This window comes from Eschrichtius robustus, chromosome 14, assembly GCF_028021215.1.
Source record: "Eschrichtius robustus isolate mEscRob2 chromosome 14, mEscRob2.pri, whole genome shotgun sequence".
Classification (NCBI taxonomy): Eukaryota; Metazoa; Chordata; class Mammalia; order Artiodactyla; family Eschrichtiidae; genus Eschrichtius; species Eschrichtius robustus.
Window position 1 is genome coordinate 20,154,625 of NC_090837.1, and position 19,721 is coordinate 20,174,345.

A 19,721-nucleotide genomic window follows, 5' to 3' on the forward strand; every position below is an offset into this window, starting at 1 on the left:
GCAAACATTGAAAAGACTTTCTGTAGCTGGGATATGGTATGCAGCTGTAGTTAAGCAAGCAGTCTTTAAAAGGTGCTGTGAACACAAGCCAGCAGGTAAAATTGAAAGCCGCACCCTTACCCTAGATTAGAGGTTTAAAAATTCCACTAGTCTTCACACCAGCCAAGAGGTTGTCCAGGGAGTTTAGAATCTAAGAAGTTTCAAGGAAGTTAGTTTACCTTTGAGTTAGGTCATAAGTCCCCTCTGTGATTGCTGTACATGAATACATAGCTCTTTGTAATATTTTTTGGAAATTTGAGATTATCAAGATACCAATGTCCTGCCAGATTAAGAGTATATTGTAGAGCTGAACTTTGAGTTACTGTGCAATTTTTTTTTTCATGCTGTCATTTGTAATATGTTTTGTGAGAATCCTTGGGATTAAAGTTTTGGTTGCAAAAGAAAAAAAGAAAAGAAAAGAATCCGCCTGCCAATGCAGGGGACACAGGTTCAAGCCCTGGTCCGGGAAGATCCCAGGTGCCGCAGATCAGCCTAAGCCCGTGGGCCACAACTACTGAGCCTGCGCTCTAGATCCTGGGAGCCAGAACTACTGAGCCCCCGTGCCACAACTACAGAAGCCCACACGCAACGAAGACCCAACGCAGCAAAAAAAAAAAAAGACGATACTGGCCAGGTGATCAAGGGTAAAATCGTTTGTCATAAGTCCCGTTGATGGTGTGTATCCTTGATGTGACCTGAGGAGAATGGCATTTTTATCTCTGTCTGGGTCTTCCGCCCCAAACCCCATAACTCCAGACCAACCATAAGAAAACATCAGAAAACAAACAGACAAACAAATTGAGGGACAAAATACCTGACCAGTCCTCCTCAAAACTTTCAAGGTATCAAAACCCAGGGACGTCTGAGAAATGTCACAGCCGAGAGGAGACTGGGACAGAAAAAGGATGTTAGGGGAAAACAAGGGAAATTCTAATAAAGTGTGGACTTTAGTTAACAACAATGTATCCATCTTTGTTCCTTAGTTGGATAAACATGTCGTACTAAGGTACTAACGTGTTGGAAATAGGGGTACTGGGTCAGGGTCCACGGCACACTGTACACTCTGTACAGATCTTTGCAACTTTTTTGTAACTCTAAGCTATTCTAAAATTAAGCGAGTACGGAACAGAGACAAGAATGTTATTTCCCTGATTTGAACATGCCTGAGTTTCTTTTCAGGGTCACATTTTTGCTATCTGGATGTGTCTTGGAATCAGTAGCAAAGGAGAGTTGCCAGCCCCTGGGAAGATGTGGGTGGTTTGCAGGTGGCTTGCTCTGGAGCTGAAGACCACGGTGGGAAGTCTGCAGCCTCGGGCTGCACTTAGAACCATGGGAGGGGATGGGCCAGCTCAGTTAGGGATGGAACCTATAAATAAAACTTTTTTCTTTTCCATTATGGCTTATCACAGGATACTGAATATAGTTGCCTGTGCTAGACAGTAGGACGTTGTAGTTTATCCATCCTATATTTAATAGTTTGCATCTGCTAACCCCAAACTCCCAATCCAACCCTCCCTCACTGTTTCTCCCCCTTGGCAACCACAAGTCTGTTCTCTATGTCTGTGAGTCTGTTTTTGTTTCGTAGACGAGTGCATTTGTGTCGTATTTTAGATTTCACGTATAAGTGAGATCATATGATACTTGTCTTTCTCTTCTGGCTTACTTCACTTAGTATGATAATCTCTAGGTCCATCCACGTTGCCGCAAATAGCATTATTTCATTCTTTTTATGGCTGAATAATATTCCATGGTATATATGTACCACATCTTCTTTATCCATTCATCCATCAGTGGACATTTAGGTAGCTTCCATGTCTTGGCTATTGTAAATAGTGCTGCAATGAACATTGGGGTGCATGTATCTTTTCTTTCTTTCTTTCTTCCTTTCTTCCTTTCTTTCTTTCTCTCTCTTTCTCTCTTTCTTTCTTTCTTTCTCTCTCTCTTTCTCTCTTTCTTTCTTTTTTCTTTCTTTCTTCTTTTATTGTCACACGGCATGTGAGATCTTAGTTCCCTGACCAGAGATGGAACCCATGCCCCCTGCACTGGAAGCGCGGAGTCTTAACCACTGGACCACCAGGGAAATCCCAAGGGTGTATGTATAGTTTTGAATTAGAGTTTTCTCCGGATCTATGCCCAGGAGTGGAATTGCGGGACCCTATGGCAGCTGTATCTGTTCCTGCACGTCTCACATCAACCACCTGCACTGCAATCCTTGCTCTCAACGTCATCTTCGGGGAACCCAACCTGCGACAGGGACCTTGACAAGAAGAAACGGCTCAGGGAAAAGCTACCTGCACAGGGAGGAGATAGAGGCCATCGCCCCTGGGGTGCGGCGGGGAGAGTGGGCACAGAGATTTGTCATTTCACCCCCGATACTCATCTCAGCCCTCCTGGCTGCCCCACTCTAGGTCACCTCGGGATACAGAGGTGACCCGGTTAGAGTCCCTGCCTGTGCAGGTATCTGGGGGCACCAGCGTGTCTGAATAATATTAGTGCAGGGTCTCCCCCGCGGCACTGGGGTTATTCTGGGCGGGTCATCCTCTGCTGAGGGCCCCTCCTGGGCACTGTGTGGGGTTTAGCAGCATCCCTGGCCGCACCCATTTGATTCCAGGGGCCCCTCCTCCCCAGTTGTGACAACCACAGATTTTCCCCACACATCACGGAAGAACTGGGTGAGGCGGGGGCAGGATGGCTCTGGGCGAGGACAGCTGTGTTGAAGCAACCAGCCTGGCCCAGGGCAAGGTCTGCCCCAATCCCGTCAGCGCCTGCATTTAGAACTGCCCCTTTCCTCTCCCACCTCCCCTGCCCTGCAGTGGTCTCTGAGACATCATCCCCATGTAATAAATCACACCTTCTCAGTTTACTGTTTGCTGCCCTCGCTAGAACGTGAGCTCTTTGAGGACAGGGATGCTGTTATGTCCCCAGCACCTAGAAGAGTGTCTGCTGTGTAGTAGATGCTTCATAAATACTTGCTGAATAAAGGAGTTGAATAAAGGGATGAGTGGATGAATGAATAAAGGTTACAATGGAAGGAGGGGGGAGATTCCCTTTCTGGCTCTCGGGGGTTGGGAGATCAAGTGAAAGATCCGTCCTAAATAGGCTGACCAGCCTTCTGGGGTTCCCCGGGACTGAGGGTTTCCCCAGAGTTCCAGCGCTCAAACCTGAGCGGTCCTGGGCAAACTGGGGGCGGGTGTTGGTCACCCTATCTAAACACAGTAACAATTCCAGCTGCAATAGCAATGGCCAATGACCTCTACGGTCTTATTGACCATGCACAGTTCTTTACCTGGCGGGGAAGGGTGGGCCGGGATTGGAATTCTGGTGATCCAGGGCGGGTGAGGGCACACCCCGGGCTTGTGGAGGGGAGTCCAGGAAGGTTCTGGAGGAAGTGACAGTGACACAGGAGGGAGGGAGGAGTCTAAGGAAGAACGTCCCACATGACAACGTGTGCCAATGGCCCTGGGCCCAAGGTCACACCTGACCAGGGCTTGCTTTTTTTTTTTTTTCTAATTTACTTTTTCCCACATGGATATGCAATTGTCCTAATGCCATTTATTGAAAACTCCTTAATTTCCCCACTTTCTGTCATATCAAGTTCTCATATATCTGTTTCTGGACCTTTATTCTATACCATAGAGGTATACGTCCCATCCTTGCACCACTAGGGCTGTTTCATCACTATAACTTTATTTTTTATTCATTTATTGTTTTTGGCCGTGCCCTGCAGCATGTGAGATCTTATTTCCCTGACCAGGGATCGAACCCGCGCCCCCTGCAGTGGAAGCTCGGAGTCTTAATCACTGGACCTCCAGGGAAGTCCCCAGGGCTTGCTTTGACATCCATCTGAATGGTGGCAGGTGGGCACGGGGAGCAGCTGTCTGTGAGCCATCCTATGCAGAAATGCAGGGTGGAGGGGAGGACAGATGGAGCGGGAGGGGAAGAAGCGGAGGAGGGAGGGAGAGACGGACGGAGGGCGGGCGAGAGACAGACAGAGAGTTTCCGGAGACAATAGCTCTGGCCGTGTCCTAGGGCATGAAAGCTGAAAATAGCTCCTAGTGCCGGGAGCCTTGGAGCCGGAGCCTGGGAGCCAGGGTGACTGGCTCTCCTCCCTGGTGTGTGTGTGTTGCGGGGGGGGGGGGGGGGGGGGTGGGGTGGGTGGGTGGTGGCTCTGGGCTTCTCAGGCTGGGAATGGGGTGCACAGAGCAGGGACGGAGCAGGGACCCTTCTCTCTGGGACCTCGTGGGCCATCCTCGGCTCACAAAGCTGAGCCACTCCTGGCCCTACGAGTGGGGGGCTTCTCCTCCCTGTCCCCTGGATCACACCCCCTCACACACAACATCCCCGTGTGTGTTCCCAGCAACCAAGAGAATCTGTTTTCAAAAGATTTGGGCGAGGGGGGTAACCATACAAACAAGAGCAGAATGGATACTTTTTCAGAATGTGACTGGCTCTGTGTAAGCCCACCCCCAGGGTAACCACAGTCCTGACCTCTAACACCCTTGACGAGTCAGCCTTGGTCTCGGCTTGCGGACCCACGGAAGCTTCCTCATCCCCTCCTTCAGATCCCGTCTCTCCCTCGGCGTCTTTGTGAGAAGCACCTGGGGAAGTGGGACTGCTAGGCTGTACTGCTGCTAGAACTCCACCTGGTCTCCACCAGGCTCCAGCCCCCCGCCCTGTGCACCTCTCTGACCCTGAGGCACCTCAACTGGTAGGAGCCGCATCACCTTCCCTCCTGGGACTTGTGACACTTAAGGGAGACACCGAAAGGACAAGCCTTTGGCTCCCTGGCTGGCAAAGAGCAGGTACTCAGTTGTCATAAGTGTCCGTATCAGTGAGGGTTCTCCAGACAAACAGAATCCATAGGGTGTGTGTGTGTATATACACACACACGTACATATGTACACGCATACAAAAATATACAGCTGTGTACATATGCGGTATGCATACACACATATACACATATAGTATAGACAATACACACATACATATATACACACATATAAAATGCATAGTTTGTATATATACAGTATGTACACACACGTATAACATATGCAATATACACACCTAGGTACATATATATCATACATATATACACACAAAGATATTTAGGTGTGTATATAGACAGTATACATACATACACATATAATATATGCAATACATACACGTACATACATATAGACACACATATACACCTACATATAAAAGCATATAGCATAAAAACATATATGTACTGTATATATAAATTCATCGTATATATACATACATATATCAGATATATAAGATATATACACATACATATATACAATGTATGCACACACATACACACCCATATGTAAATATGCGCATGTACATACACATATAAATACACACGCAAGTGTGTATAAATAGTATATACATATATACATATAATACTTAGAAACATATACACATACAGGTATACAACATATATACACACCTATATATAAATATACACTGTATACATACATACAGTGTACATATACTGTATATATACACACACCCATATATCAATATATGGGTGTGTGTATATATACAGCATGTTCACATTTATAATATGTATACTATATATATACACACAAATATATAGGCTTGTATGTATACTGTATATAGTATTTACACATATACTACAAACACACGCACATATAAACATATGTGTATACATATATATAATATGCATACACACATATACAAATTAATAGGCTTGTATATATTCAGTAATTTTACATATATAGTTTTGTTTTAAGGAGTTGACTCATGTGACCGTGAGGCAGGCAAGTCAGGGCAGGACTCTGGGCTGGAGACACAGGGAAGAGCTGACGTCCCAAGGCCACTGGAGGAACAGTTCCCTCTTTCTAGGGAACCTCATTTTTCTCTCCAGTCCTTCAACTGATGGACGAGGCCCACCCACGCCGCGGCATTGACAATCTCCTTTACGCAAAGTGGACCAATTTCAGTGTTCATCTCTTCTGAAAAATACCTTCCTGGCCACATCTGGAATAATGTTTGTGGTTGCTGGGGCCCCACGCAGTGCGCACATGAGATTAACCATCCCCGTGGCGATGATGACACTTTATTTTCTCCCTTGACCATTGTCACTACTATGCCAATTAAAATGGCAGCGCCATGAGGGCAGGGCATTTCCTTTTTTGCCAGTACTGAGCGTCCAGGGTCTGGTGCCTAGCATAGGCTAAATACACGGCATTTTTGTGAACAGAAGCCGGGATTCCGGCTGTCATATTTAATGAGGAATTACAGTCTTATTATTTGGGGTGGGGGTTGGGGTGTCACGGTACGTCAAGGGCGGGAGTCGAACTCCCCACCCCAGGCCCCGAGGGGTCTCCCCGGGTCCCCACTTCGGGCCGGTGGGGGTGGGCGGGGGCAGCCGAAGACGTGCGTGCGTGCGTGCGTGCGTGGGAGTCCACGGGGCGGACGGCGCTCGCGCCGCGAGTGAGTGGTTCAGCCCGGCCCCGGCTCCTTGTGCTCGCCTCACGCCGGCCCGAGTTGGCGGCAGCGCTGGAGGCCCCGGGCCTGTGACCACCAAGAGGGAGCCGGGGGCCGGACGGGAGCGCGGCGGCGGCGGCGGCTGAGGCCCAGGCCAGGCCCCCTCCCCTCAGCCGCCCGCCCGCCTGCCCCGCCCCTCCCCCAACCGCCAGACTAGCCTGGTGCGGGGGCCGCGCGCGAAGACATGGGGGAGAAGTTAGAGCTGAGGCTGGAGTCGCCCGTGGGAGCCGAGCCCGCCGTCTACCCGTGGCCGCTGCCGGTCTACGTGAGTGCCGCCCGTCCCCTCTTCCCGGACCCCCGCCCCTCTTCCCCCACGGCGCGCGCTGAGCCCACCGAGAAACGAAGCTACTCGAGTCGCCAGACCCTCTTTGGAGCCCCCCTTCCCGCCCCGCCGTGGTTCTCCGCGGCCGTTTCCAGCCCCCGCGCGCAGGGTGGGCAGAGGGGAGCCGGGGTCGGCCGGGGGCGCAGGCTCGGCCGCGGGGACCCCGCGCTTCCGAGGGGCGCCCGAGCCGGGCTGCCGTTGGCTCTGTAGGGCTGGGGACCCCGGTCCCCCCGGGCCTGGCCTGCCGGCGGGCTTGCCCTTCCGTACTTTATGATCTGACACGTCGGGTTTCTTTTTCCTGACCAGCTTTACCAGCGTCCCCTGATAATGTGTTAGATATTCAAGTGTTAGGGCCCGGTCCCATCGCTATGGAATCAGCAACTCTAGTGGGGCTCAGTGATCTCTGTTATAACAGGCCCTCCAGATGATTTTTATTCACCTTAAAGTTTGAAAATATCTGCATTGTCAGCTGGCCAAAGCGTCCACCAGCAGGTGAAGGGGAGTGGCGCCTGGAAAAGATAGGGACTAGCCGAGGTAAGTACAGTAGCATTTGCCGTGGTAGTAATGGAGAATGCCTTTTCTCCACTGGTTGGCACAGACTAGTATCTGGGAGCAGTGGCAGGGTTATTTAGGATGCTTTACATTTCAGTGTAGAGTGACCGCTGTCCTGGTTTGCCAGGGACTTCCCCTGTGTGAGCACTTAAAATCCCATCCTGGCAAACCCCTTAGCCTTGGGTTTGAAAAACTTAGGGCATAACATGAAATTTAGGGGAAACATGATCTAGGTTTTGGGCAAGTCACAAGTGCTAATTAAAGCTAAGCAAGTATGGACAACATCTAGCCTTCTTTACCCCTTTGCGGGGAGGTAAATCTTGATTGGGTGGAAGGACTTATTGTTAAGAGATCTTTGTAGAAACATCCCCTTCTGCTTAGTCCGCTGGTTCTCAGTTCTGGCTAGACATTGGCATCATCTGAGGAGATTTAAAATGATTTTATTGGTCTAGGATGACCAACCGTCGGTGTGAGGGTTTTTAAAAAGTGCTTCAGATGATTCTAATGTGCAGCCAAATTTAGGTGCCACTGCTTAAGCTTTTGAACCGCTGCTACATATTTTCACCTCATCTTCCTATGAGAATATCCAACTGTAGTTGAGGTTTGTTTTTTTTCTTTTTCTTTTTTTAACTGTCTTATTATAAGGTTTACTGTCTTAAATAAGATTGAATGTACAGAAAATCCTGCTAGTCCATCTGGTATAGCTGGATACCCAGAATACTATCGTTAAGATATGTACCATTTAAGTATTGTGACTGGCCTTTTTAAAATTAACATATGCATTAAATTAGTATTGATAGTATAGATCTCTTTCGAAGTTGTCATGTTGGGGAGCTATACCTCTAATCTGCTGCCATTGCTAAATATCTGGACACCTCTTATTAGGAATTGCTTTTAAAAATCTTTCGGGATTAAAACCGAGATTGCTGTATTATTTGTACTGGGACCACAAAAACCTCACAAAGTTCCCCCGCTGTACCTTCTACCCCCATCTCTAACCCTTGGCAACTTCTAATCTGTTCTCCATCTCCACAGTTTTGTTATTTTAAGAATAATATGTAAACATAATCATGAATTACTTAATCTTCGGAGATTGGCTTTTTAAAATTTTTCCCTCGGCATCATTCCCTTGAAATTCATTTCAATTTTTGCATATATTAATAATTTGTTCCTTGTTGTTGCTCGGTAGTATTCTATCATCAGGTTTTATCACAATTTGTTTCAACATTCACCCATTGAAAGACACTTGGGTAGTTGCCAGTTTTTGGCTATTAGAAATAAAACTGCTGTGAACATTTATGTGTAAGTTTCTGTGGGAACTTCATTAAGTTTTTGTTTCTTTTGGATAAATGCTCAAGAGTACAATTACTGCATTGTAGGGTGAATCTACTTTTAGGATTAAAAGAGACTGTCAAGCTGTTTCTCAGAGTGGCTAAACCATTTCATTTTCCCACCAGTGATGTGATGTAATTTTTCTACGTACTCGCCAGCATTTGATGTTGTCACTATACTTTAATTTTAGTTATTCTCTGATATCTCATTATGGTCTTAATGTGCATTTCCCTAATGGCTAACGATGTTGAACATCTTTTCATGTGCTTCTTTGCCATGTGTATATTCTCTTCCATGAAATGTCTGCTCTTGTCTTCTGCCTATTTTCTAGTTGGATTTTTTCAAGTTGTTTGGAGAGTTCTTTGTATATTATAGATACAAGTCATTTGTCTCATGTGGGATTTTCAAATATGTTTTCCCACTGTGTAATTTGAGTTTTCATCCACTTAAAAGGATCTTCTATGAAGCATTTTTAACTCATTTTGATGAGATCCAATTTATCAGTTTTTGCTTTTATTGATCATACTTTCGGTGTCAAGTCTAAGAACTATTCACCTAGTTCTAGATGCCAAAGATTTTCTCCTATTTTTTTTTTCTAAAAATGTCCTGCTTTTACGTTTAAGATTATGATCCACTTTGATTTAATTTTTGTGTAAGGTGTGTAAGGTTTAGGTTAACGTTCATTTGTTGTTTGTTTGTTTTTGTTGAGGGATGTCCAACTGTTTGAGTACCATTTTTTGAAAAGTCTATTCTTCCTTGATAGCTTTTGCACTGCTGTCAGAAACAAGTTAAATGTATTTATGTCAGTCTATTTCTGGGTTCTCTGTTCCATTCCATTGATCTATGTATCTACCCTCCATCATTACTGCAAAATCTTGAAATTGGGTAGATTAATTCCTCCCATTTTAATCTTCCTTTACAAATTGTTTTAGCTATTTTTCAGCCTCTTCTTACCATATAAATCTTAGAATAAGCTTGTCTATATCCACAAAAACCTTGAGGGCATTTTAAGAGTAATTGTGTTAAGCCTCTTAACTTGGGGAGAACTGACATCTTTATTATGTGGTGTTTTCTAATCCATGAACAAGGTATGTCTCCCTATTTGTTTGGGACTTTTAAAATTTTCTTCATCAGCATTTTGTAATTTTCAGTATAGAGGTCCTATAAATGTCTTATTGGGCTTATATTTAAGTATTTATTTAGGTCAGGTGTAAATGGCATCACATATTTTTAATTTAAGCTTCTACACATTTGTTATTAATATATAATTTGATAAAATTGTGTTGATCTTGTACTCTAAAACATTTACAAACGAATATTATTTCTCAAGCTTTTTGTGGATTCCTTGGTATTTTCTCCATTTAGATTATCATCTCATCTTCAGATATAGACAGTTTTACTTTTCCTTATTCAATATAATAGGATATATTACTATGCAGCATTCAGTAGGATATATTCCTTCCTATTCAACATAGTAGCAATAGGCCTTTTATCTTTTAAATAAACTTTTTAAAAATTTAACTTTTAAATTTACGTATTTATTTATTTTCGCTTTATTTTCTTACTAGAACCTCCAGTAATATATTTAATAAAAGTGGTGAGAGCAGATATCGGTGCCTTGTTTCTGATCTTACAGAGAAAGCATTCAGTCTTTCACAGTTAAATATAATGTCGTAATAGGTTGCTTGTAGATCATCTTTATGAGTTTCAGGATGTTCCTTTTCTATTCCTAGTTTGCTTGGAGGTTTTTTTCTTCTTTTTTTAAAATCATGAATGGGATTGGATTTTGTCAAATGCTTTCTCTGCATTAATGGATAGGATCCCATGACTTTTCCCCCTTAATCTATTGGATATGGTGGATTACATTGTTTGATTTTCAAATATTTAACCAACTTTGCATAACTGGAATAAATACCACTTGGTCATGGTATATTATTCTTTTTATATATTTCTGGATTTAACTTGCTAATATTTGGCTGAGGATTTTTACAGCCAATTTCATAAAAAATATTGGTCTGTAGTTTTCTTCTTTCTATACTATCCCTGTCTGGTTTTGGTATCAAGGTAATACTGGCTTCATAAAATTAATTAGGAACTGTTCCCTCTACTTCTATTTCTTATCAAGTCATGTAAAATTGGTGTTAATTCTTTAAGTCTTGGGTAAAAGTGAAACATCTAAGCCTGAATATTTCTTTTGGGAGTTTTTAAATGAAAAATCAGTGTTTCTAATGGTTATAGGAAAATTGAGATTATCTATTTCATCTTGGCTGAGTTTTGGTAGTTTTGGGTGTAGAAGCATTGGTCCATTTCATCTACATTTTTGAATTTATAGTGTAGACTTGTTCATAATAACTTGTCCCTTATTAACCTGCAGGATATGTCATAGGATCCCTGGTTGCATTTCTGATATCTGTGATTTGTGCCAATCTCTCTTTTTATCTTTATCAGTCTTGCTACATCTTTATTGATTAGATTGTTTATTTCAAAGAACCAGCCTTTTGTTTCATTGATTCCCCCCCCCTATTTTCCTGTTTTCAGTTTCATGGATTTTTGTTTCATCTTTATTATTTCCTTCTTTCTGCTTGTTTAGTGTTTTTTCCTCTTCCGTTTTTACTATTTTAATATAGAAAATTAGATTATTGCTTTGAAATATTTTCTTTCCCAATTTAGTGCTATAAACTTCCCTTTCAGCGTTGCTTTCACTTCATTCCACAAACTTTGATCTGTTATATCTCCATTTTCTTTTATTTTATGCATTTAAAATTTTTTCCTTGACTTTTTACCCATGAGTTATTTGGAATTGTGATGTTTAGTTTTCATGTGATTGAAGATTTTCCTGTTGTCTTTCTGTTATTGATTTCTAGTCTGATTCCATTATGGCTAGAGAACATACTCTCTATGATTTTAATTCTTTTAAATCTGCTAATGTTTTTTTTATCACCCAGTGTATGGTATATGAGTGAATGTTCCATGGACACTTGAATATGTATTCTGCTTTTATTGAGTGTGTTCTTTAAATGTCAGTTATATCCTGTTGATTGATGATGTTTTCAGTTCTTCCATATCCTTGCTGATTTTTCTCTCTGGTAGTTCTATAAATTGGTGTGTTGAAGTCTCAAATAATAATTGTGGATTTAAAATTTTCTCCTTTTACCTTTTTCAGTGTTTGCTTCATGTGTTTTGAAGTTCTGTTGTTTGGTGCACACACATTTAGTATCACTAGGTCATCTAGGTGGATTATTCCTGTTACCTTTATGTGATGACCCTCTTTACCCCTAATAATTTCCCTTGCTCTGAAATCTACTTTATCTGATATTAATATAGCCATTCCTGCTTTTTCTGATTAATGTTCATATGATATATCTTTTTCATCCTTTTACTTTGAACTACCTATATCATGATGTTTAAAGTAAGCTTCTTATAGACAGTATATAGTTGGATCATGCTTGTGATTTTTTTCATCTAATCTTTCAATCTCTGTCTTTGACTTGGTTATTTAGATCATTTACAGTTAATGTAATTATTGCTATGTTAAAGATTAGGTCTACTATTTTATTTTTTGTTTTGTCTTTTACCTTAGTTTCTCAATCCTGTGTTTCTCTTATTTTGCCTTCTTGTGGGTTACTTAAACATTTTTTAATAAGTCCATTTTAATCTAATTTATTTATAATCATTTGTGTATACTGTTTGTATAGTTTTCTTAGTGGTTGCTTTTGGCATTACACTATACATATGTAACTTACCATAGCCTACTGTAATCAGTGTTTTATTGTTTCAAGTGAAGTTTCGAAATTTTACTTCCGTTTAGGTCTCTTAATATTCCCCAGTTTTAAAGTATGATTTTCTGTAGTATTTCCTTTATATACATTGAGAACCACATCAGATGGTGTCATAATTTTTGCTTTGACCGTCATATAGAATTTAAGAAACTCATGAGGCTAATGATAGTCTCTTATATTTACCCCATTTGTTTTCACCCATTCCATTGTTCCCCTTTTCTTTCTGAAGTTCCCAGTCTTCTGTTATTGTTTTTTTATGTTTTCATAACAGTAGATGATATCTGGGCTTTCCAGTGCCATTGGATATGAGTTTCAGGAAACACTGAGCCTGGCTCACTTCATGCTACTGAGTTGGAGGGTTTGTATATGTTGGGCCTGTTGGCACAGCAGATGCTAGCAGATTAGACTAATGTTGATGGGACTAGTGCCACAAGAGGATGCATTCCCATTCAGGCTATGCTGCTGCTACAGTAGATCAAATCCCCCTCTACCCCAAGTGTGGGGCAGTGACCTGCTGCTGTCACTGCTTCTTTATTAGGCTGCTTTCGCCTCAGGTGTGTGGTGGGATCCCTTGGAAGCTGCTGCTGCTGTCAATCACAAGGTTAAATTCATTTTAGAAATACTTAAATATAAATATATAGCCTGGCTCTTGTAGGACCTCTGTATTTGTTTTTTATTGCTTTCATACGAATTACCACAAATTTAGTGACTCAAAACAACGTAAATTTATTACCTTACAAGTCTGACATTGGTCTCAATTGAGTAAAGTAAAAGTGTTGGCAGGATCGACAGATGAATGGATAAAGCTGTGGCACATATATACAATGGAATATTAGTCAGCCATAAAAAGAAATGAAATTGAGTTATTTGTAGTGAGGTGGATGGACCTAGAGACTGTCATACAGAGTGAAGTAAGTCAGAAAGAGAAAAACAAATACCGTATGCTAACACATATATATGGAATCTAAAAGAAAAAAAAGAAAAAAAATGGTCAGAAGAACCTAGGGGCAAGACAGGAATAAAGATGCAGACCTACTAGAGAATGGACTTGAGGATACGGGGAGGGGGAAGCGTAAGCTGGGACAAAGTGAGAGAGTGGCATGGACATACATACACTACCAAACGTAAAACAGATAGCTAGTGGGAAGCAGCCGCATAGCGCAGGGAGATCAGCTCAGCTCGGTGCTTTGTGACCACCTAGAGGGGTGGGATAGGGAGGGTGAGAGGGAGGGAGACGCAAGAGGGAAGAGATATGGGGACATATGTATATGTATAACTGATTCACTTTGTTATAAAGCAGAAACTAACACACCATTGTAAAGCAATTATACTCCAATAAAGATGTTAAAAAAAAAAACGGCATCATATAACACGTGGCCTTTTGCATCTGGCTTCTCTCAACATAATGTTTTCAGGGTTCATCTACGTTGTAGCGTGTGTATCAGTACTGCCTGCCTTTCTGTATCTGATAATATTCCCACGTATGACTATGCCACATTTCGTTTATCCATTCATCCGCCGACTGTTTCCAGTTTTTGGCTCTCGTGAATAACGCCCCTAGGAGAAGAAGGTGTTTTTTAACGTGTAATTTGAGCAAGTGGTTCCGTGTTATTAACATGCCCTGGGGGGGGGGTGTGTGTGTGACAGGCCTGCCCTCCCCTGCAGCTCTGGTTCCAGTCTCTGAAATGCATTGAGGATTCTGTTTGAGGATTCTGTCTTCCTTTGTGTTTTCTGCTCCCCACTCTCCCTCCTGTAACCCCTTTCTGCCATCCCCACTCCCCCCACCCCCCCAGTCACACGTTGCAAGCCCCAGACCTGTTTTTTCCGTTGTGATTAAGCCGTCACCTGAAGCCGCCTCCAGGAGCCTCTGATCTGAACCCCCTAGTGGCATTAACGTGGCCCTCATGCTATTAACTTCAGCCTCACAGATTTTCCCCCACTGAGAACAGCTTTGCTGGGCACTGCGGGTCTGTGACTTTTATCTCAGGCCATTAAAAAACTGAAACATGGTTTAGATAAATAAATAACTCCTCCTTCCCTTCCTCCTGCCTCTGAGCTTGGAGCTGGTGAGCTGGCTGGGGAGACGGTCATGGGATGGGGGCTGGGGGATGGGGAGAGAGGACAAGGTAATCGTGCTTGACACGGATCTGTAACTACACGTGGACAGAGCTCTATACTGAACGTATCTGGTCCCTCCTTTGCTCCGAGGGGTTCCCGTTTTCTGGTTGGTGTGAGGGGTGAGGCAGAGTGGAAGGTGGACCAAGGTTGCAGTAGCTTTGTCTGACTCTCTAGGTCTGTGACATCCCCCTTCAAGCGCATCCCTCTTCCCCACTGTCTCCCCATCTCTTCCCTCCGCCCCTTTCCGTGACTGTCTCCCTGTGTTTCCACCTTGTTGCTTTTCTGTGGTCCCTCTGTTTCTCTTTCACCCTCTACCTGTCTCCGCCTTTTGTCTCCTTCCGAACCTTCCGGCATCCCCTGTGCTGCGGTTGGTGCATGGTTTGGGGGATCGCCCTCCAACGCGGGCTGCAGCCGACTTGTCAAACTGCTTTGTGAAACAGAAAATGTAGAAATCTTTCATTTACTTGGCCTCTGAGGCTTCGCTGGGGTGGCGGGCAATTGGCAGACCTGTCGGCTACACCCCACACTGGTCGTTGTTTCATATTCTTAGCTATAAAAGTGGGGATTCAGATGGTACCTGCTTCATGAGGCCGTAGTGAGGATCCAGCAGGAAATGGATGCGAAGCCCTGAACACAGTGATTGATTCTCAGCAGATGCTCAATGAATGAAATCTCTTAAATGAAATCGTTTATTATAAAAATTTTTAGTCCTGGGTAAAAATGGACCAGAACAATGAGCCCCCATGCATATACATCACCCAGATTCGATATGTTTCAACATTTTGTGTACCTGCTTTGTCCATCCCCTCTCTTTGTGGTTGCCGGAATATTTTAAAGCAATTAGCAAACCCCTCATAGCATTTCAGCCCTATGTGCATCTCTAAAAAATCTGAATGTTTTCTCATACAACCTTAAGACCTTTATGCCAGCCAATGAAAATGATGATTCTTAACTTTAATACTGAGTCCATATTCAGTTTTTTCTGATTAACTTTAAATTGTCCTTTTACTCTTGTGTTTTTTGAATCAGGATCCAAATATTGTTCTTGTATTGTAATTGGTAATAACATCCCATTAATCCAGAACAGTCCCCCACCCCACCCCCACCCCCAGGTAAATGACGTATTGAAGAAACTGGGCCGGCTGTAGAGTGTTCCACATTCTGGATTTCTCTGTTTGCTTTTTCGTGGTGTCATTTAAATTGCACTTCTGCTTCCTAAATTTCCTGTGAACTGAAAGCCAGCTCCAACAGCTGGATTAGCGTGCTAGGTTCGGGCTTTGTAGCAAGAGGCACGTGACACGTAGGTGCCGCTCTGCCGTCACTTCTCTAAAGTGGGCTCAGGTGCGGTCAGCTCTCCGGCTCCTCATTCAGCTGTCATCTGCCATTCGTTTCATTTTCACTGACGATCTCTGCATAAATCGATTATTTTATTAGGAAGTTAGGAAGCGGTGAGTTTGCTAATCATGCCATTCCTTCCACGTTGACTGCTTTTACTCATCCACTTGAGCTATGTATTTGCCTGTAAAGACAGTCAGGTGCGGTTGGCAGATTTCTCCCGTGACTTTTAAAAGCCTCCAGGTGTTACTCCCAGGGGTAACCCGCTGATAAGAGATTTTGCAGATATAATTAAGGTTGTGTTCTAGGTGGGTTGAATTTGCTCACACCAGCCCTTTAAAAGCAGAGAATGTCCTCAGGCCGGCATCAGAAGTCAGAGAGATTGAAGCAGGAGAAAGGTGGGACGCACCCTTGCCGACTTTGCAGGTGGAGGGGGCCCTATGAGAAGGATTGTGAGTGTTGTCGAGGAGCTGAGGGTGACCCCTCCTCCTTGGCAGGCAGCAAGGGAACAGGGACCTCAGTCCTACAGCCCTCGGAACTGCATTCTCCCAACAGCATGAATGAGTTTGGGAGCAGATTCCTCCCTGGAGCCTCTAGATAAGAACCCAGGTTGCCAGCACCTTGATTCTGGCTTTGTGAGCCCCTAAGCAGAAAACCCAGCAGAGCCAGCCAGGACTTCTGACCTCCAGAACTAGGAGGTATTTATTAGTGGTGTTTTTAAGTCACTGAGTTTGTGGATATTTGTTACACAGCAATAGAAGACTAATAGAGCAGGATCAATGCTTAACTTCTTTATTTTTTTATTTTTTTAAATTTATTTTATTTTTTAATTTATTTATGGCTGTGTTGGGTCTTCGTTTCTGTGCGAGGGCTTTCTCTAGTTGTGGCAAGCGGGGGCCACTCTTCATCGCGGTGCGCGGGCCTCTCACTATCGCGGCCTCTCCTGTTGCGTAGCACAGGCTCCAGACGCGCAGGCTCAGTAGTTGTGGCTCACGGGCCCAGCTGCTCCGCGGCATGTGGGATCCTCCCAGACCAGGGCTCGAACCCGTGTCCCCTGCATTGGCAGGCAGACTTTCAACCACTGCGCCACCAGGGAAGCCCCTTAACTTCTTTATTTTTAGTTGCCGGTTTCCAGAATAAAAAAGGTTAAGTAAATGACAGCTGCCTTTATCTTCCTCATCCTTACATAGAAATCATACGTCTTAACGGACATCAATGAAGTTGATTCCTAATTTGCCGTCAGTAAAACTTACTCATTTAGATATTGACAAATGTCCTGGGTTTGGCTCATTGAAAGAATGGTTTTAAAGGGATACTGGTTATCAAATAGACAGTAAAATCAATTTGTCGGTTAAAATCAATTTGTATGGTTAAGATGTTTTGCTACCATTTTCTTCTGTGATATACTGAAATAATTTCATCATATGCAAGTGGGGCACATAACATTTGATAAATTCCATCTGTCTGTTGACAATCTACTCACTTCTCTGACTGCATACCCTCTCCTGTTAGAGAAGGATGTTTCCGATTATAAGGAGACTCCAAAATAGATGCTTAATTCATAAAGTATGCAAATGTTCCTCTCATACATAAAGAACATCGTGGTTAAAATACTATGACGTCACATCGTTATTGCCACGGAAGACATTTCATTTTCTCACACTGACTTCAGAGCTTAATCCAGAGTCTGAATATTAATCTTTTTGAATTCGTGTGAGAATTGGTGTCTTTGAAACATGGTTTTGGTCAAAACAAAATTTTGCAACTTTTACTCTTTTTAAAAACAGCTTTATTGAGGCATGATATTACATGTTATAAAATTCACTCATTATGAGTGTATAATTTGATGAGTTTTAGTAAACTCTGAGTTGTGCAGCCAGCACCACAGTCTAATTTTAAAACATTTCCATGTCTCAAAGACTTTGACACCCTGTGCCCACTTGTAGTCACTTCCTGCTCCCATCCCCAGGCAACCAATAATCTGCTTTCTGTCTCTATAGTAATTTTCCTTTTCTGAACATTTCATATGAGTGGAATCTTACAGGCTGTAGACTGTTAGTCTTTTGCATATGGCTTCTTTCATTTAACACCAGGTTTTGGAGGTTGATCCACGTTGTGTGTTCCGGTCTCTCGTTCCCTTTTGTTGCTGAATAATATTCCATTACATGGATAGACCACATTTTGTTTATCCCTTCGCCAGTTGATGGACATTTGAATTATTCCCACTTTTGCTCTATTGCAAACGATGCTGCTGTGTTCACATTCACGTACAAGTGTGGATGTATGTTTTCATTTCTCCTGGGTATGAAACTAGGAGTGGAATTGCTGGGCTGTATGGTGAATTCGTGTTTAACTTTCTAAGGAATCACTAATTGCTTTCTAAATTATACTGTATTTCATAGAAATATTGCTAAGCAATACTATATACATTCTCACCATCATTTTGTGAGAGTTCCAGGTTTGCCATAGCCTCATCAACACTTGCTGTTGTCTTTGATTCTGGCCTTCCTAGTGGGTGTGAAGTGGTGCTTCATTGGGGTCTTGATTTGCATTTCCCTAACAGTTAGTGATATTGGACATGTTTGTGGTGATTAGCCATTCTTATATCTTCTTTGGTGAAATGTCTGTTTAAATCTTATGCCCATTTAAAAAATTGATTATCTTTATTTATGTTATTTATCATATGTATAATTCACAAATACTTCCTCCCAGTCAGTGGCTTCTTTTTCATTTTCTTCATAGTGACTTTTTAAGTACAGAAGGTTTTAATTTTGAAGTCCAGTTTACAAATTTTTAGAATGAGTTTTGGTGTCTTATCTAAGAACTTTTTGCCTAACTGAATTCCCCAAAGATTTTTTTCTCTTTTTCTTCTAGAAGTGTTTTAGCATTTTCGCTCTTAGGTCTTTGTTTGATTTTTGAGTTGTCATGTATAATGTGAGGTAAGGGTCTAAATTCATCTTTTTTTGCATGTGGCTATCTAGTTGTCTGAAAAAAGTTTGTTTTTTTGTTTGAAGAAAAAAACGTTTTCTTCCCCCATTGGATTGTCTTGGCACCTTTGTTGAAAATTAATTGACCATAAATTTAAGGACTTATTTCTGGACTCTTAGTTTTGTTCTGTTGATGTATATGTCTGTCCTTATGCTGGTTCCACACTGTCTTGATTACTGTAGCTTTATAGTAAGTTTTGAAATCAGGAAATAAAAATCTTCTCACTTTATTCTTTTTTTTTTTTTTTCAAAATTGTTTTTGGCTCTTCTGGATCCTTTGCATTTCCATGTGAATTTTAGCATCAGTTTTTCAATTTCTGCCAAAAAAAAAAAAAAAAACCTACTCAGATTTTGGTAGGGATTTTGTTGAATGTATAGATTTGGAGACAACTGTCATTTTAACAACATTAAGTCTTCCAATCCATGAATGAAATGTCTCTACAGTTGTTTACGTCGTCCCTAATTTCTCTCAGCAGTGCTTTGTAGTTTTCAGTCTTATGTGTCTTCTTAAATTTATTCACAATTATTTTAATGTTTTTGATGCTATTATGGATGAAGTTGTTTCTTTAATTTCATTTTTGGTTGTTCATTGCTAGTACATGGAAATAGAATTGGTTTTTGTATGGTGATCTTGTATCCTACAATCTTGCTGAACTAATTTATTAGTTCTAGTAGATTTGTGTATGTGTGTATGTGTGTGAGTTCTTTAGGATTCTCTACATGTAAGATCCTGTCTCT

General features: G+C 42.4%; 1 protein-coding gene across 5 annotated transcripts in view; it reads left to right on the forward strand.

Moving 5' to 3' along the window:
- The first annotated feature begins 6,503 nt into the window (after positions 1-6,503).
- The window catches only part of LOC137776849 (unconventional myosin-XVIIIb-like), a 74,365-nt gene continuing 61,147 nt past the window's right edge, over positions 6,504-19,721 (forward strand). For all 5 annotated transcript variants that reach the window (XM_068563547.1, XM_068563549.1, XM_068563548.1 and 2 more), the window contains exon 1: positions 6,504-6,823. In XM_068563547.1, the coding sequence (XP_068419648.1) occupies positions 6,743-6,823 (81 nt within the window). In that variant the 5' untranslated portion in view covers positions 6,504-6,742. The remainder of the gene's footprint in view (positions 6,824-19,721) is intronic.